This window comes from Alligator mississippiensis, chromosome 5, assembly GCF_030867095.1.
Source record: "Alligator mississippiensis isolate rAllMis1 chromosome 5, rAllMis1, whole genome shotgun sequence".
In the NCBI taxonomy this organism is placed as follows: domain Eukaryota; kingdom Metazoa; phylum Chordata; order Crocodylia; family Alligatoridae; genus Alligator; species Alligator mississippiensis.
In genome coordinates, this window is record NC_081828.1 from 124,703,626 (window position 1) to 124,730,694 (window position 27,069).

Sequence of the window (27,069 nt, forward strand, 5' to 3'; positions counted from 1 at the left end):
TATGACCTTGGTTGGAAGAGGTGCTCTATCTATATGATAGATCAAGGGCACCCCCCAACCTTAACCTAGTCTGGGGTGACTTCTCACCTGGCTTTTCAACCACCACAATTAGAGACATGAACTTAAGAAGAACGATAGCAAAGGTAGATGCAAAGGCAGATGCAAAGCAACAGTGGACTCACACTTTACAGACTACGACTAAATATATGACTCAGATTGCACCAAGAATCAACAGCTTCTACAATCTGCCAGAGCCAAATCCTGCTAGCCCTAGATTACCAGGCATTCAAGACCGGCTACATTCACCTGTAGAGCAATACTGCAATTTTATAATGGCAATTATAAACAAGTCATTACAAATTTGATTTTTAGTATCACACCAACATTTTCAGAAATGGTCATGGCCAGAAAGGGAGGCCTCAGACCAGTTCAGGAGAGGCTTTGTTTTCAGGCCATTCAGAAAAAATGAAACGGGGGCTATTTTTATGGGGTGAATGTGATTCTATTGGGAGACAGTGGTTAATCCATTTTACTTCACATTTGTTTAGACTGCAGTGACTCCCAAAGGGTGTCATACTATGAGAATGACAAGCGTGCTGTAAAATCCCTTTGTGTGAAGAGGTAAATGCTCTCCACTCCATCTGGTACCTGCCCCAGCTATTCCAGTGGCACCTGCAGCTACTCCTCTATGGACTGCCACTGCTGCTGCCTTCCCCGTCTTCACACAGCCCATGATGTCTGTATCCGTAACCTTCCTGACCTCCTGCAAATGCTCCCAGCAGCACGCTCTGCTGTAAGCAGGTGGATGCATGCTTTTCAGCCTGGCTCATCCCCTCATCTCATACTCTGAGGGCCAGGAGGAGAGGCTACAGGGGTGGTTGCCAGATTTGGATTCATCTTAGATTTGTCTGTAGCGATGGTGATAATCATTTATGCTCTGCTGGTGCTTTTATTCTAAAGGCCCGTGAAGATTTAGTTTAAACTGCAGGATCTTTTTAAAACTATGCTAAGACCGAGAAAGGCAAACAATCATATTTAAAAATTAAGAACTATTAAATTATACAGTCTACCTCCCTGCAAAAGCACTACTGTTTCCTATGATACATTTGCTGATGTACTGCTCTACTTTTAAGGCATGCTAAACCTGTCTTACAATTTCTTCTTAGGTGATTTTGTTCCTAGTTTTTAAATCTCTCAATAAAACATCAGCGTTTTAACGTACTTGCTCAGATTCAGCAGCTCATTTTACATTACTTTCTACCCAACCATACAAAACATTAGGTTAAAATGCACAATCAGGTTACAAAGCCAATCACTCAAAAATTTAGAAATGCCAGGGTTAATTCTGCTAGTGCTGACTGTATTTTGTTGCTTTGTGTCTATGCATTATGACGAAGTCTTTGCTTACAAGAAGTCCATTCACTTTTCTTTGCAGGACCTCTGCCTCTTCCAGTGCATGGTGCAGATGATACCAAGTTAATGAGCTGCTATTCAATATTTCGTTTTTATCATCACTGTTCGGAGTGTTGCCTCAGGCCTTATTTGTTATAGACTATTCAAATCCTGCTCCTCGGACAGACTTAATTCCCCTATGGCTTTTCTGCTGCCTTTATCACTATAGGATGCAAGTGCTTCAAATCCTTTATCTCCAAAAAAATCCTATGAAGTGAGATGCAGTGTTACCCTACTTTACTGATGGCAGGGCAAGCACAGAAAGATCACTACTTCTGGTTGCCCAACATAGGACTGTAAGAACTTGAGACTCGAAAGGGCCTCCTGAGCCCTCGCTTTTACATTTTATTATTTTGAACTCTTTGTATTAAAGGCACAACTCTACTGACTCCAACTGTTGCGAGTGCAAAGCACCGCAAGTGCTCCAGCTGTGTACGCTCGGTACTTCCACAAATTAGACCCTCAAGTCAAGTCTCAAGTCAGCTACCTAGAAAATGAGGAGCATGCAATTAGAAACACCTGTGAAAAGTCTGGTTAAGAGGTTTGCCCAGCAGTACACTGAGGGGGATACAGCAGAAGCAGGGAAAGTGTCCAATCCTCCAGGCTGGCATTCAGCAGCCTTAGCCATAAACCCATCTCTTTCTGCAATCCCCTGCCTCATTCACTATATACCTTCCAAATTCTGCAAAAATGGAAGGAGAAGTCTAACAGATAAGTTTCCTTTAATGCACAGCTCTAACTCATTCCCAGAGCAGGTTCAGTCTCAGCAATTAATGAAGCAAGGGCCTTAGGGAAAAAAGGCATGATGAGGCCCTGAAATTAAGGAAGATGTATTAACATAGCATGAGCAACCCTAATTCTGAAATTCTGTGCTTCTGACTGATTCACCTTCTTCTAGCTTAGGTTTGTCTCTCTCTCTTTTTTTTTTTTTAAAGCACACTACAAACCAGAAGTCCCATTCATAGATTCATAGATTCATAGATGTTAGGGTCGGAAGGGACCTCAATAGATCATCAAGTCCGACCCCCTGCATAAGCAGAAAAGAGTGCTGGGTCTAAATGACCCCAGCTAGATACTCGTCTAACCTCCTCCATTATGTAACATACAACAGACCATCAACTAGGTTGAAACCTCCAGAGCCAAGCAGACCTCTGCTACTTAAGCTAACTGCAGGGGAATGGATAATGACTACCACTGTTATCCTCTGTTGCAGAAAGGGCCAGATTAATGCAAGGGCAAACTAGACATATGCCTCAGACCCTGAGCTACAAGGTAGAGGGTGAGGAAAAACATCGCTTCCCCTCAAAACAGTAGCATCTGCCTCCCTACTCTTCTCTTCCTTTAGATGCTGGGGGGGAAAGTATAACTAAATATATACAATTATTTTTCAATTTTGACCCACTTCTCATTCACTCACTGGCCAGTCACAATGAGCAAGACAGAACAAACAAGCAGATTCATTTGCATAAACCATAATTATGCAAATAAAATATACAAATAAGTCCTCCCCTCACTTACTCCACAATGCTCACTGTGACGGTACAGTGAGCGAGTGAGAATTGGGTCACAAACCTCTACACCACCAGCATGTGGAAAAGAGGTTTCTGAAGCCCAATTCTGTGACAAGATTGTAGCCTATGAGGTTGAATTCAGATACAATAATTGCTAGTTGGAAACTTTTTGTAATTCTTGGGCAAGAACCTCTCCCCAGCCCTTCCAGCCTTGCCTGGGGCTCACTAAATGGTTAATCTGCCCCTGATTGTTGATCAGGATGCAAAGGGGTTCAGGCATTGGGGGGGAGAGAAGATGGACAGTGACTCTCATGGATGCTTGCTACCAGCAAAGGAATGAGAGAGCTCAGCAATTGAGGGTTCTACCTCAAGCTTGAGGAGTGTACACTCTAGCAGAAGTACAATTTTCTACTCACTACACTCAGAAATGAATATTTCTGCCATGTCCCCACATCCTATCTCTTCTGCAACTGTTACTGGGCAAGGAACCAACCTCCTTTGTCAACAAGTTCTAGTCTCATTCCCTTCCTTAGCCTTCCTCCACTCGCAGTTTCCTTGCCCAGCCATTCCTACTTCATGCTCTTCTCAGCATCTCACGTGATCTCTTTCCATTCTAATCTCTAGTCATCTCCCCTAAAACTACAGCCCATTTTTCACCACTCCAGGCTCCTTCATCAGTTTTTGCCCTTGCATTTTGGCAAATGTCCACCAAGCCTGTTTCAGAACTTTTTCTGATCAACCTATAGAGGCTAAGAAGGGACTGCTCTCCTTTTTCTTATTTTTGGACAGGGGTATGAGGAGGAGGGGAACATATCACATAGAGGTTTTTGACTAGAGTGAGTTGATGCTCCTGCACATAAGTAGAAAACACCCAGAAATGCTTTTGCTCATTCTCCCCTGGTTTTACCTACAGCATGTTGTAGGTACTGGTATTTCTGGTTTTAAGGCTTAGAGTTGTGGGTGAATTTGAAGTGGCGATTTTGGGACATCCTTGAGAAAACGGCTGTTTATGAACATATAAACTAGACCAGGAGGCCCCCTTCCAATCCTATGTTCCTCTACAATGTTGTGCTTCCCCACAGCTCAGCTTACCTATCACTTTTCCCAGCTAGTGCCAGGCTTTTTTTTTTTTTTTTTTTTTAGCTATCTACTGTACTCTTGTCCCTCTCCACTGTTCTTAGTCAGCATACCTTCTGCTGTCTCCTTGGTCAGCCAGTCAGTTTTTTCCCCCATGCCCCAAGACTCCAATCTCCCTCCAACAACACCCAGCCTCAGGCTCCACCTATTCTTATTATCCCTCTGTATGTTTTTATCCCCTACGCATTTGGGGATAGGGTCCAAAAGAAGGGTCAGTGGGGTCCCCTAGCTCTTAGTTCATCTGCTTTAGGATCTACAGTTTCAAGGAAAGTTCTGCTCAGACCCAGACTGGAGTATACCCAGTAAATAGATTCTTTGGGCAATTTAGCTGTGAAAGTCTTTACCAAGCACATGAGAACTGTTTTTTTTTCAAATGCTTTAAATATGCCCAAAGCTGAGCAATGTTCATAGGAATGGTAAAATGCATACCCAGGCAAATAACACATCTGACCAAAAAAGGTTTGAGAATTTAACATGGACTGAACATATTTTTTATTAGCCTTCTTCTTGGAAAATGTAGAACTATTTGAGCTCAAGTTTTTAAAAGAATGTTTGGCCTACAGCAGATATAAGGAGGTCAGCACCTGTCTGGTTGAAGTCTGGAAAAGGTATAAACAATTGAAAGTAAGGTCTTAAAAGTGAAGTGCGTCAAGTAGCTTTAATGATGGTCAGTGCTATGTTAATCTTCCTAGGTTCCTCTGCATTATTTTTGCTCCTCCCTGATGGGTGTTTTTTAAATTAATATTGCAAGTGGCAACATTACTGTTATAAAGGTGCAGGTCATCGCACCTCAAAACAAACATAGATATTTTTTTTTTTAACTGATTGTCCAGCAACTCCAGAAAGTTACCTAACTTTGTGCAAGTAAGCAAGTATTACCTCCTTCAATTCTGCTCCCACAGTCCTGTATCCAAGCTTGAGGAACTACAAAAAATAGACGATTCTCTGATTTACAGGCTGCAAAGCTTGAAGACCAAATGAACATACAAATAAAGCCACACTCATTCTTATCTTCTTTTTAAAAAGCATCACAACACCAGTTAGAAGCCCCCCTGAGCTCTGAATCTTTTCTCCATGTTACTCCAGCATGCAAATACAGGTGTCAGGTGAAACAGCCAAACAAGCAGGCTCCCATTTGTGCTAAGCAAGAGCCCAATGAAAGTGTAAAAATGGAAGATACTTCTCGTCTAACCAAACCATTTGTGGATATAGTGTTTCCGGACTTCAAAAAGGCTTTTTTGACAGAGTCCTGCACAACTTTCCTATAAACAAACTGGAGAAATGTAAGCTGGACAAAACTACTACAAGGTGGATAACTGGCTCAATAGCCACAAACAAAGCGTAATTATTAATGGGTCAGAATGGCAGGAGCTTTCAAATTTAGTCCCAAAGGAGTTTGTCCAGGGCCCGGTGCTGTTCAACATGTTTATTAACAATTTGAATGCTGGCATGGAAAGCTTCTTAAGAAACTTTTCAGGGGACACTAACTGAGATGGATTGTTAACATGTTGGAAGATGCAAGTGCAATTCAGAAAGATCTCGACAGACTGGAAAGTTGGGCTAAGGCTAACTGCATGAAATTCAACGTAGAAGACACAAGGTGCTGCACTTCAGTAGAAATAATCAAAAACACAAATATACAACAGGCTATACCTGGCTAAATGGCAGCACAAAGGAAAAGGACTTGGGAGTCTTGGTAGATCACAGACTCAATGAGTCTGGAGTGTGATGCAGCCATACAAAAGACTAATATGGCTTTGTGCTGCATCAACAGAAGCATAAGAAGCAAGACACAGGAGGTGATACTGTCCCTTCTACTCACCAGTGGTTAGGTCTCACTAAAGTATTGTGTGCAGTTCTGGGTTCCACATTTTAAAAAGGATGTGAAGAAGTTAGAGAGGGTCCAGAGGCAGGCAACAAAGATGATAAAGGGCTTGGGAGCCAAGTCATATGAGAAGAAGCTGAAGGAGCTGGCATGTTCAGCTTGCAGAAAAGGTGTTTAAGAAGAGACATGATAGCCATCTTCAAATACTTGAAGGGATGTCACAAAGACTATGGAAAGCACCTTTTCTCTCTTGCTGCAGAGAGGAGGGCATGGACCAATGGCTTGAAGGCTCTGTCCTTGGACCCATACTGTTCAACATCTTCATTAATGATGTGGACACTGGAGTCAGAAGTGGACTGGCCAAGTTCACCGATGACACCAAACTTTGGGGCAAAGCATCCACACCTGAAGACAGGGCAGGTGATCCAGGCTGACTTGGACGGCGGACGAGAATCTGATGGTGTTCAACGCCGATAAATGCAAGGTTCTCCACCTTGGGAAGAAAAACCCGCAGCATCCTTATAGGCTCGCCAGTGCTATGTTGGTTAGCACTATGGAAGAAAGAGACTTGGGGGTCATCATTGACCACAAGATGAACATGAGCCTGCAGTGCGATGCTGCGGCTAGTAAAGCGACCAAAACGCTGGCTTGCATCCATAGATGCTTCTCAAGCAAATCCCGGGACGTCATTCTCCCCTTGTACTTGGCCTTAGTGAGGCCGCAGCTGGAGTACTGCGTCCAGTTTTGGGCTCCACAATTCAAAAAGGATGTGGAGAAGCTTGAGAGAGTCCAGAGAAGAGCCACATGCATGATCACAGGTCAGGGAAGCAGACCCTACGATGACAGGCTGAGAGCCCTGGGGCTCTTTAGCCTGGAAAAGCGCAGGCTCAGGGGTGATCTGATGGCCACCTATAAGTTTATCAGGGGTGACCACCAGTATCTGGGGGAATGTTTGTTCACCAGAGCACCCCAAGGGATGACAACTAGGTCGAATGGTCATAAACTACTACAAGACCGTTTCAGGCTGGACATAAGGAAGAATTTCTTTACTGTCCGAGCCCCCAAGATCTGGAACAGCCTGCCACCGGAGGTGGTTCAAGCACCTACATTGAACACCTTCAAGAGCAAACTGGATGCTTATCTTGCTGGGATCCTATGACCCCAGCTGACTTCCTGCCCTTTGGGCAGGGGGCTGGACTCGATGATCTTCCAAGGTCCCTTCCAGCCCTAATGTCTAGGAAATCTATGAAAGTTGCAGCAAAGTAAGTTTAGACTGGATATCAGAAAAAACTTCATCATTAGAACAGTGAGGCAGTGGAACAGACTGCCTAGGGAAGTTGTGGACTATCTAGCTCTGGAGGTGTTCAAGAAGTTGGACAGCTACTGGTCAGGGATGATCTAGGCATCCCTGTTTCTACTGTTTATGCCTGTTTTCTACTATGGGTATTTCCCATGCTTATGGACTTCGCTGGTTGCCTCTGCCCCCTTCATCCTTTCTGCTACACCTGTCAAAGCGTTTTTAAACTTTGCTCACAGGCACTGGGTGTTGGCTACAGCCAAGGCTAGGGACTTTGACTGAGGTTGTCAATGCTCTTGCTGGAAGCAAAGCTGGAGGTTCCTGGCTAGGGGGTCTTGCCCATTCAGGGTCAGACCTATTGCCTTATTTGGGGTCAGAAATTAAGGAAGGAAATTACTCCATGGTCAGATTGATACAAAGTGTGTGTGTGGGGGGTTTGTCTGGCCCTATAGCAGGGTGTGGGCCCTTTACCCAGGATCCCTTGAGTGTATATTGACAGCAGTACATAGAAGGAGGACACTGGCTTCCATGGCTCCCCTGCTTCACCTGTGGTAGGTAAAGGGGTTCGGGTTGTGTTGTCAGGGGTAAAGGTAGTCTTGGGCAGAGTTTAGATTATGGTTTGTATGGTATGGTTTGGATAGGGACAATCCTGCCTCAGTCTTGGGATCGGACTAGACCTCTGGAGGTCCCTTCCAGCCCTACTTCTTTATGATTTTATGATTGATTCTTGGTATCTCAGCTGTTGTGTGAAGATAATTTTGTAAGAGATGTGAGGGCTACCATGTCACTAGAGACTTTTGGAACTGTATTTGGTTTGGTCTCAAACTGTAGGCAAAGGACAGTAACTCTTAGCGAAAAGCTGCACTGCAGGCAAGATCATATAGAAGGGAATATCTGTGCAACATTAATATGAGTAGATCCGTACCAGATTTAAGTTTTCCTAGTAGAAAGTGATTGTCTTTAAACTTTAAACCTTTACATGAGTTCATCCACAGGAATACAATAGGAGGTTCACCAATGGGGATTAGGGACCATTAAATGTGTGACATGGGCAGTCCTAAGGTGCTCTCTCTCATAGGAAGACAATAAGCTGCCCTGAACCTTTCTACATACAGTGGAATATAAATCTAAATCCAAACAACAGCAGCAGCTCACCACCACCATCACCAATCTGGCCAGTAAAAATGTGAAAGTCAAGTTACAGTAGAATTAATCTTGGTCTGACAAAAAAATGTTCCTCTTTGTTCCAGAGTACTGTTTCTACCAATGGAGAGGAAGCACTTTCCATAACTAAAACTAGCACCCAATTTATCAAGAATCCTCTGCAAAATAAAGCAAATAGAAAGACACATTCTTGATACATCTGACTAGATTCAGATCCGCTTGAACACTATTCCACTCCTGTATAAGGGCTGTGGTAAACAGGAACATTGGAAAAAATCCTTTTTCTACTGACTCTCCAAACACAGTGGATTCACCAAGTTCTGCCATTCCCAATGGACCTCCCCCTAACCCCCCCACAGAGACTGTATATAGTTCACAGACAGACAGACAGACAGACAGACAGACAGACAGACAGACAGACAGACAGACAGACAGACAGACAGACAGACAGACAGACAGACAGACACTCTGCAGTGATATATTCTCTGATGATTTCATGACTGCTGTCAGGGCATCTTTCTAAATCACAGGATTTCAAAAAAACTATATGAACTATTTCTTGATAGTGGAAGAAACTAACTAACCAGTCTTACGAAGTTCACAGGTACTTTGTTCTGCGAGTAAAATCATAATCAAGGTTAAAAAAAAATTACTTTCAGGAGTGAAGTTGCTAACTACCTTAACCAAGGAGGTAGCATGCAGGAAATCTGCAAGTACTATGAAGTCAACATGCTTCAGATTAGTCTTCTTTAGAAACAGGATTACAAAAACCAAGGCGTGTTATGTTCATTAGATGTGCTTCCTTATCAAATTTTCCCAAACCCTGATCTGCTTTCTTATGAGATGTTAGTGCTGACAAACTAATATTGACTGACAATTCCTTCTGCAATGTAAATGATTTAACTGCCAAGATTGCATGCTTACTGGTTTTACATTACCCAACCAAATGTCAGAATGGTTCTTTTGAAAACAAATGAACCTTTATTGAGTTAAAATCCTAAGGGTGCTGTTTTTTCACTCAAGCAGACCATAACAGAAACAAAGAACCCCAACCTATCTCAAAATGAAGACTAAAGGATACACGAACCAAAGGTTGGCATGAGCACCTTTTTTTTTTTTTTTTTTTTAAACAGCTGAAGGATTCTTCAAACTAGTCATATCTCATCATTTTTTCACTCAATCACATATGTAAGAAGATTTAAGCATTATTACATTTAGGCTGTTATGAAAGGTACTGCCTATTGGTAATTTATACTTCATGAAAATGGAAGATAAGTCAGGTAACAAATTATATTTTTCAGTAGAGGAAATTAATGAAAGCAAGTTAAAACAGGCCACATCAAACTTCTGCAGTGTTCAGCAAAAATTGAGATTAGGTACATACAAAAACAGTTGGATTGTTAATCATTTATACAACAATTCTTAATTGTTAAAGATTCTCTGTATTCTCCAAGTTCTCACATCTCTGTGGTCTTATAAAGTCCAAAAACTGAGAGAAAGAAGATACCCACAGAAAAACTAGTTTGATAGTTAGGGGTGGCTGCTGTAGATCAAGGTAAAAGGCATTTAGATGACAGGGGGAACTAAAAGAAGCTAAGACTTACAGCGGGGTCTGATAAAATGCCTTTTAGACATTTAAGATCTCTATTTTCCTGTGGCTAAGCAGAGAATGGTTTATGTAATTCAGCATATGAAAAACAGATTTACACACATTAAACAGTTTCTTGTTTTAGCTTGGATGCAGGGGGGGGGGGTGTTGTTTATTTGTTTTCTTGCTTGTTGCAGGAATGTCACAGACATCCTCAAAAGGGAGAAAAACCCATAACTTCCAAGGAAAAATGGAAGGAAAATGAGAGGAAATGGAAGGAAAAAACGAAACTTTTCAAGTACCCTCTTAGTCTGTCATGGGGTACGTACAAGACACTTTAAGCAGTTTCAGAGGGGAAGGGGAGCTGCTGCTGGAACAGCATTGCAGTTTTTACATTGTAACAGTTACATTTCCAGGAGCCTGTAGCCCTAAGAGTATTACAGAACCACTCCAACTTTAACCCTGCTTCATCCAAGGTCCAAGTTGGGGCCTTTTAGTGCACTTTTATTGCTACAGGCAATTACAATGGACCAGCTGCTGCACAGTCCTGAGTAGCAGCTCCCACTTCCCTTCTGAAGATACTTCAAATGTGTTTGTCCATACCCTAATCTGTCAGTGAGCTGAGCTGTCCTCAAGCAAACTGAAAGGAGAAACCAAAAGGCCAATGGAAATATATGACTTGGCGGTAATGTTGCTCACCAGGACCTTGCACAAAGACATCCATTTCTACTGCAGTTAACAGAGGTTGTGACACCAAGTTTTGTCTTCAGACCAATTCAGCTGCAGAAACTATATCCAAATGTCCCTTCCAGGCTTACTTCTCTATGAGTCTACGCACAATATGGCGGCTCTCAGAGATGGACAGACTCTGGTACTTGAAGGTATCTTACACATGCATGGAAAAGGCTTCATCTGCTGATAGAAGCAGAGTAACTCTTCCTAACAGATAACCTGTATTAAAAAACTAAGTTTTTCCCACTTAAGATGTAGACACAAGTAGCCACAACCTTAAGCATATGTACTCATTCTATCTCATTTGTCTATAAAGGTTTTTTTTGTTTTTTTTTAGTGTCATTCTCCTTCATTACATTCATCCCTCAAGAAATATGTAAAATGTTTCTTCTCCCTATGACATCCTACCACCAGAGGAAAATGTGACCTCACCCCTGAATTCTATACAGACTGCTAATTGCTGTTAATAATTCTGAACCCTTCATGATCCTTTCTATTGATTAAGGTCTCTGTGTTTCTGAGAGGTAGAAACAGACATGAGACTCGCCTATTATACTTATAGCCTTCCAGAAAAATATGCTAAATGTACTGGCTTAAGTGTACTGCCTATAAATTATTCTTACAGATAAGCATGGTGTGAATCACCTGCTAATGGCTGGTTCATACAGAATCAGTTTATTCTTTCTGTCAATTAAAGCAGTCTTCAGCTCACTTGTTTTGTACTGTTTAAACCATGTCCAGAATAATTATATACAGCTGCATCCTTTTGTTTTCAAAGAAAAAGAAAATAACCCTGTATATTCACATGTAAAAAAAAACATTAAGACCATGAAGCCAGCAAGCCAGGCACTTTAAACTAGCAACACACAGGATCATGTCATTAAAGAGAATATAAAGAATATGCACAATGAGACAACTGAAAAGTACACAGACAAGCTGGAATTACATAATTTTGAACGTTTGATTTTACAGTCTTAAAACAACCTTTAAAACATTTTATTATATAAATGATCCTACTGTTTATATCGCTCTGTCAGGATATTAAGAGGTTTGCTGTATTCCAAGTGTTCTAGTTCTCTAATGGCATCTCACTTAAAGTCAAATAGTGATGAGCCCTGTGTATGAGACATAGGGTACCTTAAATAGAAAGTAAGCTCCTCCCACTTGACACTTAAAGAGAAAAAATATATGTAAAAATTATAATTCACCTTAAAACAGTGTATTCTCGTCTTAATAACAAGAAATAGTAAAAGAATTAGCATTACCACCAATCTGACATGGTAACATAGTCAAAAATAAAATGTGTAAAGTGCTCAGTAACCACGGCTCTAAGATGCAGGCAGCACAGAACCTGCTATAAATGTGTGCGCGCATCATGAACTTGGAATCTGTTAAACTACAGTGTCTGTTAGGGCCATACATGGACCTGTATCTCCTTGTGCTCCCACACAAGCACATGAAAGGAAGCAGCCATGCATGACCCTCAGTCAGTTCTCTCTCAGTCCAGAGACAGCAGCTGAAGACTCCAAAAAGCAGGAGTGAATGGCAGGTCAGCAGGTAATGGGACTGACAGATTACAACATTCTGAAGAACCACAACTAGCTTCTTTCTTTGCATATGGGTTGCTCTGGATGCTACTGTAGGTGGGTTGCAAGAAATGACTTCTTAGAACATGGTTATGAGAATCAGCCACATCAGTAAAAAAAAAAAAAATCAAGACTACTCTCCCAAACATGGCAAATGATATAGCAGTTAAGGACCAGTACATAGAGTCTGACAAACAGAAGCGAGTTGCTTCATATAGTGACCTTGCAGACTTCAGATATTAGAATGCTGCTTGGAGTCTGGTGCTTTAAATTTTGGTTGGTTGCTAGCGAGCTGGTAATACGACATACAATTTTTTAAAAATTATTTTACAATCAATCACTCAGCCTGGCCTTTGGGGCAGCTGCTTATAGCAACAAACACAGTAGGATAACTTTTAGCGAATGCAGCGTGCTTCAACATTTTCCCTTGTGTAGAATGCAGCATTGGAGAAAAGATTGACAAATTAGGAGTTTCCTTTAAACCAAATCAACAAAGGATCCATCAACCTCTGGAACAAAATAGCCTCTGATGTCTCAGTATTTACGTGTTATTATAGAAGGTGTATTACCAAGTATGTCTGAAGGTCACCATTAACCATGGTTGAAGCGATGGCCAGAGATCATTTTGAGCACGAGCATGTACAAGCGTGCATTAGATCCTTGAGAAATATGAGTACCATTGGTCAAGAAATCCTCTATTGAAACATACTGGTATTGCTGGTAGACATTACTGAGTTAAATAAAGGTCAAGAATGTTTTAACTGCAGCAAGTGTTCAAAAAACCTTGGGTACCCAGACCAGGCTGGGTCTAAGTTACATTAGAGGTTGCTTATATTGAGAATCCTCTCTACTTTGAGAAATAAGTTTCTCCTGTGAGTCATGTCCCAATCTGTATCAGGATCATTCAACATACATGAGAAGCAGTGCCTTTCCATGGCACTGACCTAGCCATCACCCAAGACCATCAGGAGGACTGTTCTGAGGTCTCAGTGCAGGAAATGACAGTGACCTTAGGATTGCTAGCCTGACAGCCTAGCAAATAGTTGCACAGACATCTGTGAGAAGTCTGTTTGACAGAACTGCTTTAGCAACTAGGAAGCCACAAAGAGTCTCATCTAGCATTGTACTCTTACAGGGGAATAACAACATTTGTGAGAATATACATCAGATGTTATGATTTAACTGCATAAGACAACAACTGATAATAACCCAGGCTCACGATTTAGTTGCATTGTGCATCTTAAATGCTTCCTGCGGGCTGGATGAAAAGCAATGAAGAAGCATGTATTCTTTACATCAGTGGTGCTCAATTTAAACATTTAAGCCCCATGGGATGTAAAAGTGACAGGGCCCATCTGCAGCCCAGGCAGGGCCCTATGCCACCCACCTCCACCTGGCACTGTACACTAGGATAGGGCTCCAATTTCTCCTGTGCACCCAATCTAACAGGTCTGGAAATTTGGTAGCAGAGGAGTGGAAATTAGCAGCCACTACTCCCCCACCACCAAATTTTTGGGCCTGTGGGGGAAGCCTCCTGGGCCAGATGACAAGACTCCATGGTCCAAATCTAGTCCGTGGGCAAGGGGTTGAGCACCTCTACTTTACATCAAAAGACACAAACCATGCAAGAGTCTGAAGGGAAGAAATGATGACGACATCCTAAATTGGAGATGCTTATTCAAATCTCCACAAAGCAAGGAGAGTATGAAGACCATCTTTCCTCCTATGGAATCATTTCTATGATTCCTATATGAAGCCATAAGGTCACTTATTTTTGAAATAGGCATTCATAAGGAGAGCTCCTGAACAGTAGGCAGGGAACAAAGAATGAAAATAGATGGGTAGCTGTAGGTAGGGCTGTCCAGCACTCTCTGTGGTTTTTCTTTGTGCAATATCAAGGATGATGGGGGGGGTGGATTTCCAATGGTTAGCTATGAGATGCTTTGGGCACAGCTCAGCACCTCTATCAAACCTGCTGTCTCTGGAAGTGAGACTGATCTACAATAGAAAAGAAGGATGACTGGCACACTCCTAGTATCACTGTGCAGTTTTTTAGGTGGGTATTCAGACCAGCATCTGTGGGAATAAGACTACCGCATTTAGCTTTGCAGGGGACAATACTACAAGTACACACAGATTCATAGCATCTGACAGATGCTGTCACCTATGGAAGTTTATGCCAGTGATTCTTAACCAGGGTGCCATACAATGTTACCACAGTTAGGTTTACAAGCATGATTCACATGATAAATCCAGAGACTTCCAATAGAAATTCACAGTTGTGGTCTTTCAGAATTCTCTGCAACAGAAAAACTGCTCTATTATTTTTCTGTAAGCAAAAAATGAGTAAAAACGAAGAGCTGGCATTTTCCAAGGGGTGCCTCAAGTTTAAAAAAAGGTTGAGAACCACGAGTTTATGCCTTCTGAACTAGTCAGTTTCTGAAGTGTCTTCTGTCTGACAGTATAATCTTCAAAAATCTGCACTGCCCTTGAAACCAAAGGGACTAAAGTGTCTAATCTCTCCAGTTGCTAAAGAGTTCCTTTACTTCAAAGGGTAAGAGGTCATCTGCTGCCTGGACTTTTCAATATGACAGACACCTGTAATAAGATGACTTAGCACCTTATGACTTACTACATGTGTCCCTTGCTGCTCTTAACAGCATGTTTATTACCACCTACTCTTGACTGCCACTCGTGATTCCTCTGATGGTTCTGTGAAAGCTTAGGCAGGAAAGATGCTATCTTTTCCTCACTGTAGATTTATTAACTAAGGTAGCTCAAATTGAAAAATCAGAAGGAAGAGTTTGGCACGGTCTTCCAACCCAAAAAAGATCCTGTTTTTTGAGGTGTCTATCCTTGAAGTCATCTTGGTGGATCAGGTTTTTTTTTCCCCCTGACCAGTGGTTCCCAACCTTTTTTACACTGTGGGCGAGCAGCGGAGCTGGGTGGGAGTGAGGGGCTGCAGGGCCGGGGGATGTTGGGGCCGGGAGTGAACGAGTGAGTGAGGGCTGAGCCACTGCTGCTGGGAGCTGGTTAAAGCTTGTGCCACAACCCAGGAACCAACCCTTCGTGGCCCAATACTGGGTGGGAACCTCTGCCCTAGACTACAGATTCCAGAAACAACCCTACTATGAAAGATACAAAAAAATGCTTAAGTCTCCTACTATGCTTAATTTTAGTACTTACTCAAGTTTTATTTTCTATTGCTTCAAATCAAGGGAAGAGGGGCAAGGGAATAACTTAGTTCTAACTACTCCTTCATTAAAACTGACAGATTATTTTTGCTGCCATTGAGAAGCTTGTGCATGTTCTCTCAGATTCCTGATGTCTCTACGTCCAAGCTTGCAGCAATGAACAGGTCTTGGAAAGCTCTAGTCATAATTGGTCAACATTCAAGCAATATCTTGTACAAACTAGATGAAAATTCCTCAGATGGAGAAGGCAACCGGTGCACTTTCCAAGCCACCTCCACCTTCTCACAAAGGGGTTTGTTTTTGTTGCAGGAAAACTGGCTGTCAATGCCAGTGACGTTAACCTTTCTCTTTACACACAATGGGGTCCCATTCTTGGCCCCTGGGTAGGCTGGCCTCAGAGATAAATTTTAAGCCAGATAGCATATGACGTCTCACCTACCAGTCATGAATCAATGCCCAGCATGAAGTGCTTCACCAACTATTTTTGAATATTGTTCCTAATTAATGGGATTGTTCCCTGCCCAAAATTTGGGGGAAAGAAGGTTCAAATAGTAAAGACAATGACACCTCTGGAAACAGAAAAGCTTCCTTGACTGGTGCTGAAAGCAGAGGGATATGGGGTGGGGGCAGAGTTGGTTTACAATGCTAGGAAGGGCTCATTCATTATGAGTGACACTACACTAGCATGGGCTTTTGTGTTGATGTTGGTAAAAGGTTCTCCTTACACCATCCTCTTGGATGACACTTGGCCTCTCCCTCTCAATGCTAATAGAACTTTTAGGATGTTTCAAATCCTCCTTGTGAGGAAAACCAGCTCTATTCTTTAAGCCTCACAAACTCAAGTGCAATTCTGTCCAGGTGCCAGTGCTTGATTTTATAGATTCACAGATTGTAAGGCTGGAAGGGACCTCAGAAGATCATCAGGTCCAGCCCCCCTGCACCAAACAGGGAAGACAGCTGGGATCAGGTGACCCCAGCAAGGTGACCGTCCAGTCTCCTTTTGACTATTTCCAGGGTAGGTGATTGCACTACCTCTGGAGGAAGCTTATTCTGCAGTCTGGACACTAGTTGTGAAGTAGTTTTTCCTAACGTTGAGTCTGAAACAGTCTTCCAAGACTTTGTGACCATTACTCCTAGTTTTCCCCAAGGGTGCCCTGGTGAACAGTTGTTCACCGAGCCCTTGATGTAGCGGTAAGCTGCTACCAAGTCCCTTCTCAGCCTTCTTTTTTTTCAGGCTGATGAGTCCCAGATCCCTCAGCCTTTTGATTTATTAGATCATGGCGCTAGTGCCAGTGACACTAATACCCTCTCAGATGTCTTCAAGCCTGCTGGATTGGGGTTGTTGCGGAGTACTTGCCATGGACAACTTTCCTGGAAAATGTTTCCCTCTTCCAAATTGGATGCAACATTCAGAGGCTGCTTTAAGAGATGTAATTTAAAACTTGAGTCTTCTGTGTTTCAGGTACACAAAAGGAAATTAGGTGGGTCTTTCTCCAAGACAAAAGAATATTTGCTATGTTGACCAGCTAAGGAATGTAATATCACCACACGATGGACAGAGTTTAAATCCTATGATCTTAAAATCTTGCACAATGGTTATTACCAAGTGTTTCACCCTAATGTACAGGAAGTATACAAAAGGACTCCCCATATTTGTTGGGAAACTTGCAAAAGAAGATGGGGGGAGGAATAAAGTGGAAAAAAATTCTTCATAAAATCAGGCAACTGGGTTAAATCTAAGGCTCAAACACAATAGCTGAAGACTGTATAGTTTCCAATCTCACAACATAGATGGCTTGTGGCTGCTCTACCCTTTCTATTGCAAAGAAATAAGAAGCAACAAAGCACACATATGGGGGCCAATGACCACTCCTGTTCCAAAAACTGCAAGTTAATGCACAAGGCACACATGCACATGTAAGTGGAACCTAACTCACACTCCAAAAATTAAAATCCAAGTACTTTAGGAGTATACAGAAAAAAAAGGTCTATAAAGTCTATACATGTCTCTTTCATATATGGGCATTAAACAAATCAGGTCTTTAAAAAATTCTACTTTAGCTCAAAGGAATTTAGAAGAAACTTCATTGCAAACATTGCTATACTCTATATTTTTAATCTACGGCTGAAGTAGAACTTCCCCAACAGCATACTTATAATTGGATTTCTGCTCAGTCAGGGCTGTGAGTTGGCCACAACTCCTCAGCAATAAATGTTCATCTCACAATGCATTTCCACAACTGCAAGATTTGTCTATCATTTCACTACTACTACTGTCTGTTCACCAAAAGGTTGTCAGAAACTAGTTTTGTTCAAGCCTCTTTACAGAAATCCAGTGCTGGGAAACTGTCTAAATTCACATTAGTATTTTAACAACTGCTGCTAATTCCTTTAATTACGAATACCAAAAGCAGAACAAAAGACTCAGTCTTACAAGTAAAGAATCGCTGAAAAAACAACAGCGTTCAGTAATTCTGTAGCATCAAAAGATATACTGGACACTTTTGAGTACAAAGATACTGCCACCACCCTAAAGAACTTACTGCTAAATTTTAGATGTTGCACAACAGGAGGCAAGGAAGAAAATGAAGCATGGTGCTTACAGAAAGAGCAATGAGGCACAACTATCTGGATAACTTAGGAGTGGGCAAAATATGGGGGGCCCCATTCTGCTCATGGAGAGACTCTGTCCAGCCTGTGGTATGTCCCTTCGTCTTGCTTGGCCCAGGCACCATCTGGTCCGTGGTGTGTCCAGCAGCCCCCAGGGCTGGGACGGAGCTGCAACTGGACTCTGGCTGTGGCCCCACATGGACTGGCAGGGAGCCACATGTACAGCCCTGGCCCTGGCAGTCTCATGCCCACTCTGGACCTGCCCTGACTGGAGCAGACCAGCTCCCAAGCAGCTGGGACCTACGTGCACAGCCCGGCCACCCTGCGCCCTCTCCAGATCTGCCTGCCCATGATGAGCAGTGGCAACAGCCAGGCAGAAGCTATTCCTGGGTGCAGGGGAAAAGCAGCCACCTCCCCCTCACTGCTGCCAGGCCCTTCTTGCTGCTGTTGTCCAGAGCCTGTACCCGAGCTGCCCTGTGGTGCCTCTCTGCCACCAGCACTGCTTCTGGACTGTCCAGCAGGGGAGAGGTAGACTATCCAGCAGTGGAGAAGAGCTGCAGGACAGCCTGGGTGCAGGCTCAGAGCAACTGCAGCAAAAAGGACCTGGCAGAGGCAAGGGGTTGCTTTTCCTGTGCCCAGCAGCAGCTTCTGCCTGGCTGCTGCTGCTGCTCATCGTGGGTGGGCTGGTCCAGAGCAGGCATGGGGTGGGCCAGTATTAGGGCTATGTGTGTCAGTCCCGTTTGGTCCGGAGCTGGTCCACTCTAGCTGGCAAGGCAGAGCCAGGGCCAGGGCTGTATGCTCAGCTGCTGCGCATATGCCACAGGGTATATGGGATCCAGGCTATTGCAGGGGCTGACTGGCTCACAACAGCTCTCCAAAAATGTCTGTGGCCCACAGGCCCAAATAACTGTCTGCCCCTGGGATAACTGCACCTCAAACTGGTCGCATGAGCTAATTAGTGTAGGTCTAAATAAAGACGAACAAAAAGACAAACAGAAAATCTGCTGCCTGCTGCAACTGATGGTTGTTTTCAGAAGCGGACACACTTCCCCCATCACTGTCTTTACTGAACCAAATGTGGTGTTATGGAAACTGTACTGGTAGGGATACATACAGAAAAAACAATGCCCTGGTCAAGTGTGATTTTCACAGACTCTAAGGACTTCTTAGAGTTGAAGGTTTTAATCCTGGCAAATTTAAGCTGCTACTCTGACTGACCAAGATGCCAGTTCCTGTTTCAGTGATCCCACTGAGCTTTCAGAAACTGACAGACAGACTAAACAAGATGCATCTACTTTTCTTAAAACAACATGTTCTCAGCCAAAATTTTTATTAACAGTCACCAACTTCTGGGGTCCAGAACAAACCAGACTACTTCTCTGAAGACGATCCTGTTGATTAACACAAAAGACACGAGTCCTCCTAAGATGGCATGAGCAATTCTACTATCAAATTTACACATGCAAAGAGCAATACACAGCCTTCCCTCACAGTTTCCCTATAGCAGCATCACTTCTGTCTGCTTGGAAGGTTGCAATAGCTCAAGCTAGCTTTAATATAAAGTGTACAGAAAAAGGAAGTTTGTAGATCTCTGATAAGCAAGAATAAGCCCATCTTGCAAATAATCTTTTTTTTTGGCCTTCAAAGCAACCTCCTTATTTACTTACTATGCTGCCCTTTGGCTTCCTCTTTTTGGATTAGGCACATATTGCAAAAAAAGCACGAGCTTGTAAGGAAGCAGATACCCCTCATGGGGCAAGGCAGCAGCATCCCAGTGATGCAGGTGAAAATGATGAGAGCGGTGGAAGGCTACAGGAAAAGATCCAAGATGAGAGCATTCTGCCGACTGCTATCCTGCCTCAACTCAGCATGTCTGGGAGCTACCTCTCTGTTAATACATTAGTCTAATTGCAACAAAGTTTGTTTTCTCAACAGAGTTTAGTGTAATACTCCTAAAAGCAATGGCAGGGCTGTATTTGTTAAATATAGAGCTTGCAGCAGACGCAAGTCACCTTACAGCTCAAAGGTCTCTGTTACAAGTGCTGTTCCTATTTAAACTCTCCTGAAGTTGCTGAATTGCAGGCAATTTGCTTTAAAAATAGGACTGCAAAGACACACATGCACGGTACATATGCCCATACCTTTGTCCTTCTTGAAGTCCAAAGCATCCTCCTTATCTGTCACTATTTCCTTCATGTTGATGATACTTTGGTGGTTCAGCTGTCGAAGAATCTTAATCTCCCGAATAGCTGTAATTGGAAACCCTTCTTTTTCATTATCGAGCCGTACTTTCTTTAGTGCCACCATTTCTCCTGCAAGAAGGGTTCAACATAAAAAAAAAAAAAATAATAATGCTAGTACTCAAAAATGAAAGTTTACATTTTTCAGTCTTTTGTCACATGTACAACGACTCTAGTTGATCTGGTTTTGTCCTTCGGCTCAATATTGTAATTTAAAAAAATTATGCATTCATGTTCCGGGGCTTGCACCTGCACTGTGTTGTAAAGAAAGTAAAGTCAGGAAATATTTGCAGAAGTGAAACTTGACATAACTTTCTTCAAACTGCTATGTGGTCTCCTTCTTCCTGCCACCTCAAGCTTCCAATCAATAATCTCACACACAAGAGTAAGAGACTTAACAACAGTTCTATCCATGGATGCCTGCACAGGTTGCCGACTTCATATTACAGCCCCATCTGAAGTCAAAGTGGGAAGAGATTTTTTCTTGCTCTTTTTCCTATTAATAATCAATATGCTTTGTATTTATAACAGAAGAACAGCAATTTAAACCAAGATCAAGCAAGCAAGAGAAACTCTTAAAATTTATTGCATTTTATTAAATGTAATAACCTACTTAAATTTAATTTAACCGGTTTATTAAAAGGTGCTGGCAAACATTTCGTGACACTGATGGGTGTATTTAACAACTATTTTGTGTCTCAATGCCATGTATGACATTTATCTGCCATACTGCAGGAAAAACAATCCTATAGATGACATTTTGGGAAGAGCAAGATTTTCCCCTATTATTCAGAGAGTGGCTATGAGTCTGAGGCACAGAGCAAAAACAGCCAAATTCCAGAACATTTTCCAAATCACACCCTTTGGCTGTGTACAAACATTCTCCCAGGTTTGTTTTCCTGGTAGGAAAAAACAAAACAAAACAAAACTTATTCAGAGCCACATGTACAGACATTCAAATCCTGAGGCACTGAAGAGTGGAGAGCTTGCAGTGCTGACATTGTGCAGCCAGGGTGGGGGTGTTATGCACACATCTCAGCATGCTCTGTAGGCTCCTTTAGTCTGCCTGACAACAAATGGCAGCAGTGCATAGGGCAGCTCTGATTGGGAGCAGTAAGGGCACAGTCTCCCTAGAGGAAGGGAGGGGATACTAGAGGACTATGTTCTCTTTTGAGAGAAGTCACAGCATGTACAGACATTTGTTTTCCCTGGAGAAACTCTCCTGAGAGTGATTTAACCTTGATTGTTACCAGGTTATTTTGTTCCTAGAGTGGCCATTTTTACTCGGAGAGAAAAAGCCTGAACATCTGTACAGTCACAGATCTCTCCAGGGAGAGCAGCAACTCTATCAGGAGAAACCGAATGTCTGTACAAGGCTACTTACAACAACAGATGCAAAGGTTATTGTTCTGTGAGTCTGTCTCCCCTCCTCTCTTCACTTTTAGTGTGTTCAAGGCAGGAATAACAAATTGGCCAAAAATGTGCAGCTTACTTTTTGAGCAGATGCACTATTTTACGTAGCTCTACCATGGAGAACTTTCAGCATTAAAGACAAGAACAACTGCGAAGAATTCAGCCGCTTGAGGTGGCAGAAATACACGGTATCCATATTAAACTCCTGTAATACTACAATTCTGTAATCAATACTCGTTCGTTATGTTTTTAGATCTTACCTGTATCCTTATCCCTGGCCTTGTAAACTTGCCCATATGTGCCTTCTCCAATAATCCCAATAATGTCAAATTTATCCACGCAGCGTTTTCCCCAGTCAATTTCTTTTTCCTTTGTTTCACCATGACGTGGGCCACATATTCTGGTAAATAGAAGTAAGCTCTAAAAATTAATCTTTAACAACAATGTATTTATCTGAACTTTGATCAACTTATAAAAAAGCAAGGGTTCCTTTCTCATGTTACTGTTCCTTAGAAAATAAGAGCTGTAAGACCCAAAATAATCCAACTTTCAATATTCATGTTCTTTATTTCTCTCAGCTTGGAAAATGAAACTATTTAGTTAATTTTAGTTTAACTTCTCTTTCAAGACAGTTTCACTTTCCATTTCCCATATACTAACATAGTAGGCCTGTGTGAATAGGGAACTATTTGATTTGGCCGGTTCAGAGGACAGCAATTCGATTGGGCCAAAGCAGAATTGGAGAGTCGGTGCTGATTCAGAGATTCGTATCAGCCGGGGAGAGTCACCAGAGAAGCCCCGATGGCTGCCCTGCCAGGCCCCATACCCTGCCTTGCCCAGCCTCCCAGCACTTTAAAATAAAAGCCCCATACTCAGCAGCTGCAGCAGCGGGGATCAGGGCCTCTAAAGGCTGCTGGCAGAGCACCCCCTGTGCAGCACAGGGCAGCGTGGGGATTGCCTCCTGCCTGGCACCTGCACACCAGCTGCCCCATGGCACAGGTGCAGTGTAGCTTGGCAGGGCGCTGTGCACTATTTGGGAGCTGGGGCCCCTGGGGCTGAGCAAAGCCAAGCTCCAGCTGCTTGCTGGAGCCTCCCCAGCTGCCAAACAGCTCACGGTGTCCTGCCGAGCCATACTACACCTGTGCCATGTGAAAGCTGCCGTGAGACTGCCAACTGGGGGAGGGGGTGGGGAGGAGGCAATCCCCACTGCTCCCCACTGTATGGGCAGGCTCTGACAAGAGCCCTCAGAGGCCCTGATCACTACTGCTACAGCCAGTGAGTGTGGGGCTTATTTAAGTGCTGGGACGCTGGGGCTGGGCAAGGCAGCCATGGGGGCTTCTCCCACAGCTCCTTCAGCTGTGCCTGCCTCTTCCCTGGTGGGGGGAGCCACAGGAGAAGCCCCTATCCCCTTCCGGCACTTAAAAAAAAGCCCCGCACTCACCAGCTCTGGCAGCGGGGATCAGGGCCCTCTGGAGTTCATGGCAGAGCCCCCCCATGCAGCACCAGGAGGCTGGGCCACGCGGGGGATGGAGCCGGGCAGGGCAGCCATGGGGGCTTCTCCCACGGCTCCCCCTGCCCAAGGAGCCGCAGGAGAACCTGCAGCTGCCCGGCTGTGCCTGCCTCTCCCTGGCCAATCTGAATCTCTGAATCTTTTCCAAATTGATTCGGAAGCTTCAGATTTGATTCAGGCCTTTTAATGGGTCTCCCGATTCAATATGGATTCAGAGATTTGGCTGCTGAATCAGGCCGAATCTCCTCTGAATCTAATCGGTGACCAAAGCTTTTCACAGCCCTATAACATATGGCTGTCCAACTGATGGCCCCTAAGGGGTTAGTCTCCCAGTCTGGATGCTACTTCCCCATTTTTCTCCTGTTGCTGCTGCCACTGCAATCTTGAGTTCCTCCTCCCTCCCTCAGCTTCTACTTCCTGCCTCTGACATCAGGGCAGCAGTTTGATGTGCAGGGCAGAGGGAGTCCATGGCAAGGAAACTTAGGGGATCCTGTGCAGTGCAGTCATCAGTGCATCATGGTGGGGACTGCCCACTGCAGCACAGCAGATTTGGACCCATGTGGCATAGCATGCAGGGGCTGTGCAGCCATGTGGTACGCAGATAGGGTTGGACAGACCCGGATTACCATAAAGCTGCTATATTTTTTAAATTTGTAACTTGAAAAAACAAACAAACAAATGAATGTCTGTTTGAAACTGATTTCCACAGGAATTTAAAAATATATTTCATCTTCTAACTACATTTTTGAAACAGTAGTGCCAGTGTCAGTCCACGCAAGACACTTTTACTGACCTAAAGATGCCATCCCATTTAAACTACAATGTGAAACATGCAATTCAACAGCCAACGCTTGCTCCTGGGTGTTGCAGGGGCATTATTCTTGCCCATAAGAGGCAAAAGGATGGGAGGAAGGGGGTGAAATGCAAAGGAAGGAACAATTAACTGGCCATAGCAGTGATTCTTTCTGGGTAGTTTAAGAGCAAAAATGAATTCCTGAGAAGAAAATGTTTTAAGAGAGGATATAAAAGTCAAGGAAGTTTTAAGCCAGACCTGGGTTAACACACATATCTAATCTCAAGCACACATTTCTGGCTGCTCATCAGCAGATATTTTCCAAAAAGCTTCTCTCTCTGCCTGTCCTTTCTGTTAACCAGTCCCTCAGTGATGTGCACAGCTAAGCAGGCATAAATGAGGGGAAAACTGAACAGGACTTAGGGCAGATGATGCAAATAGGAAACTAGGAGGTAATGTGTGATCAATTCTTCCCCAAATAGGGCCAGAGCTCCCAAGGATTGTCCTGAAGAGGACTTGAAACAAAAAAAAAGTCTTCCTGATCACGTAAAAGAAGACCAGACAGATCAACAGAATGGGAACAAATCTTGAGTCAAATCTTTTTTTATCTCCTATATTGAACAGATATGAAAAGCCAGACAAATGTCATCTATTCCACATTCGTATACTGTGGGGAAACTTACCACTTTAATTCTATGCAACCAGACTGTTTTTAAAAGGAAGTAGTACACACTTACTTAGGCCTCCTTTTGCTGTGCGTCTGAACTGCTGGTTTCTTTTCCTCAGGACTTTTGGATAGGTCATCTCCTCCAGGCAACTCAGGTGGTAGTGGCAAGTCTGCAAGCAGATGTCGGAGTTTCTTCTCCACTTCTTTTTTAACTGACTTGACTGTAATAGTCTCTCGTGAACTATATAAATAAAACAAAAATAAAATCAGCTAAGATGTTTAACTCACTGAAATTTTCAATGTTGTGACTGAAAACCTAACAAGTCAATATCTGGATGAAATGCACTGTAAATCCTACATTTACTTGAATGCAAGATGAGGTGCCCCCACCCCTCCATCAGCATGGTGGGGAAAAGCCCCTGGTCTTAGATTCATGTACAAAACAGAGGGGTGGGGGACAGGTGACAGCTGCAGCTCTGACTGGCTCCAAGCCAAGTCGGGGCCAGAGTCAGGTTCACAGCAGCCACTTGCCCCCACCTCCACTCCTCTGCAGCTTCTGTCCTTGATTTGCCCCATTCCTCCCATTACTGTCAGGCACAGCTTGGCTCTGGTTCAGGTTGGATTCCCTCCCAGGCACAGAGCACCGTCCCCTCTCCATCCCCTGCCCAGACAATCAGCAGTGCAAATACTGCTATGTGGCCAGGCAAGGGCTGTGCTCCATGTGCCAGGAGGAAATAGAGCTCAAGCAGCATCTGACAGTGAGAAGGTGGGGGGAGAAGAGGCAGAGATGGTAGAAAGTGGGTGGGGGGAGTGGAAGAGGCTGTAGGGAGATGGGGATGGGGGCTGCAGGAGGGAAAAGTGAGGCAGAAGACCAGGGTGCTCCATGGACCCAACAGCTATCTGACCCCTCCCCACCCCCAGCCACTACTTTCCTTGCTGTAGAAGTGGGCAGGAATTAATTTAAGACAGCCCTCCAATAATTATATTCTATACCTAGAAAATTCTAACAAAACTTATAAATTTTCCATATATAAAATCTAATCACTGGGAGGGGGATCATCTTGGATTCAGGAAAAGACAGTATTTCATATACTCTTTTGTTCAAACAGCAGTTCAAATGTTAACATTCAAGACAAGAGAGCAAGCATTAGTGGCCAGAACAGAGAAAGAGGGAAAAGAAACCTGGGTTCTGTTTAATGTCTACCATACACGTCATACGTGTGGTTTTATAATTCAGTTATCCAGCCTATTTCCCCTGATAATAAAGGGATATTTCCCCCTCATCCTAAGCCAGTGTTTTAAGATCCTGTATGAAAGGCATACAGGAAAGGGAAGGACAGATTACAGCAGGACCTGGACAGGTTACAGGGGTGGGCAAATGAAAATAGGATGGGATTCAATACTGACAAGTACACAGTGCTGCACTTAGGCAGTAGGAACCAGCAGCATACCTATAGGCTGGGGAACCTCCCTTCTCAAAAGCACGGTGGCAGAAAGAGATCTTGGAGTCATTACTGACTCCAAGATGAACATGGGCCGACAATGCGAGGACTCGGTCAGCAGAGCTAACCATACCTTGCTGTGCATCCACAGATGCATCACAAGCAGGGCCAAGGAGGTGATCCTCCCTTTCTATGTGACACTGGTCAGGCTGCAGCTGGAGTACTATATCCAGTTCTGGGCGCCGCACTTCAGGAGGAACGTGGACAGCATTGAGAGGGTCCAAAGGAGGGCCACTCGCATGATCCGGGGACAGCAGGGCAGACCCTACGAGACCTTAACCTGTTCAGTGTTCACAAGAGAAGGCTGAGGGGGAACCTGGTGGCCATCTATAAACTTACTAAGGGGGACCAGCGTGGATTCGGAGAGACCTTGTTCCCCCAAGCGCCTCCCGGAGTACCATGGAATAACAACCATAAGTTGTTAGAGAGTAGGCTTAGACTAGACATTATAAGGCACTACCTCACAGTCAGGGTGGCTAGGATCTGGAACCAACTTCCAAGCGAAGTGGAGCTGGCTCCTACCTTGGGGGTCTTTAAGAGGAGGCTTGATGTCTACCTGGCTGGGGTCATTTGAGCCCAGTTTTCTCTCCTGCCCAGGACGGGGGGTCGGACCAGAAGATCTACAAGGTCCCTTCCGACCCTACATCTATGAATCTATGCATATAGCTAGAAGAACAATAAATTCTCCGTATCCCATTAAAAGCCTCAAATCACAAGAAGCAGTATGAGCACACATGATGTGTGGCAGTCAAACTCTACATGCTCAACATCAGGGGTGGGCAATTATTTGGGCCTGAAGGCTACATAGGCTGTTTTGGTGAGCTGTTGCGGGCCAGGACTGCACCCCC

The 27,069-nt window shown here is 43.7% G+C and overlaps 1 protein-coding gene across 1 annotated transcript in view; it reads right to left on the bottom strand.

Moving 5' to 3' along the window:
* The window catches only part of CDK13 (cyclin dependent kinase 13), a 77,852-nt gene that overhangs the window by 26,977 nt on the left and 23,806 nt on the right, over window positions 1-27,069 (bottom strand). The window contains exons 3-5 of the mRNA XM_019483328.2: window positions 24,790-24,960; window positions 22,010-22,149; window positions 20,238-20,408 (exon numbers count right to left, since the gene is read on the bottom strand). Of these exons, the coding sequence (XP_019338873.2) occupies window positions 20,238-20,408; window positions 22,010-22,149; window positions 24,790-24,960 (482 nt within the window). The remainder of the gene's footprint in view (window positions 1-20,237; window positions 20,409-22,009; window positions 22,150-24,789; window positions 24,961-27,069) is intronic.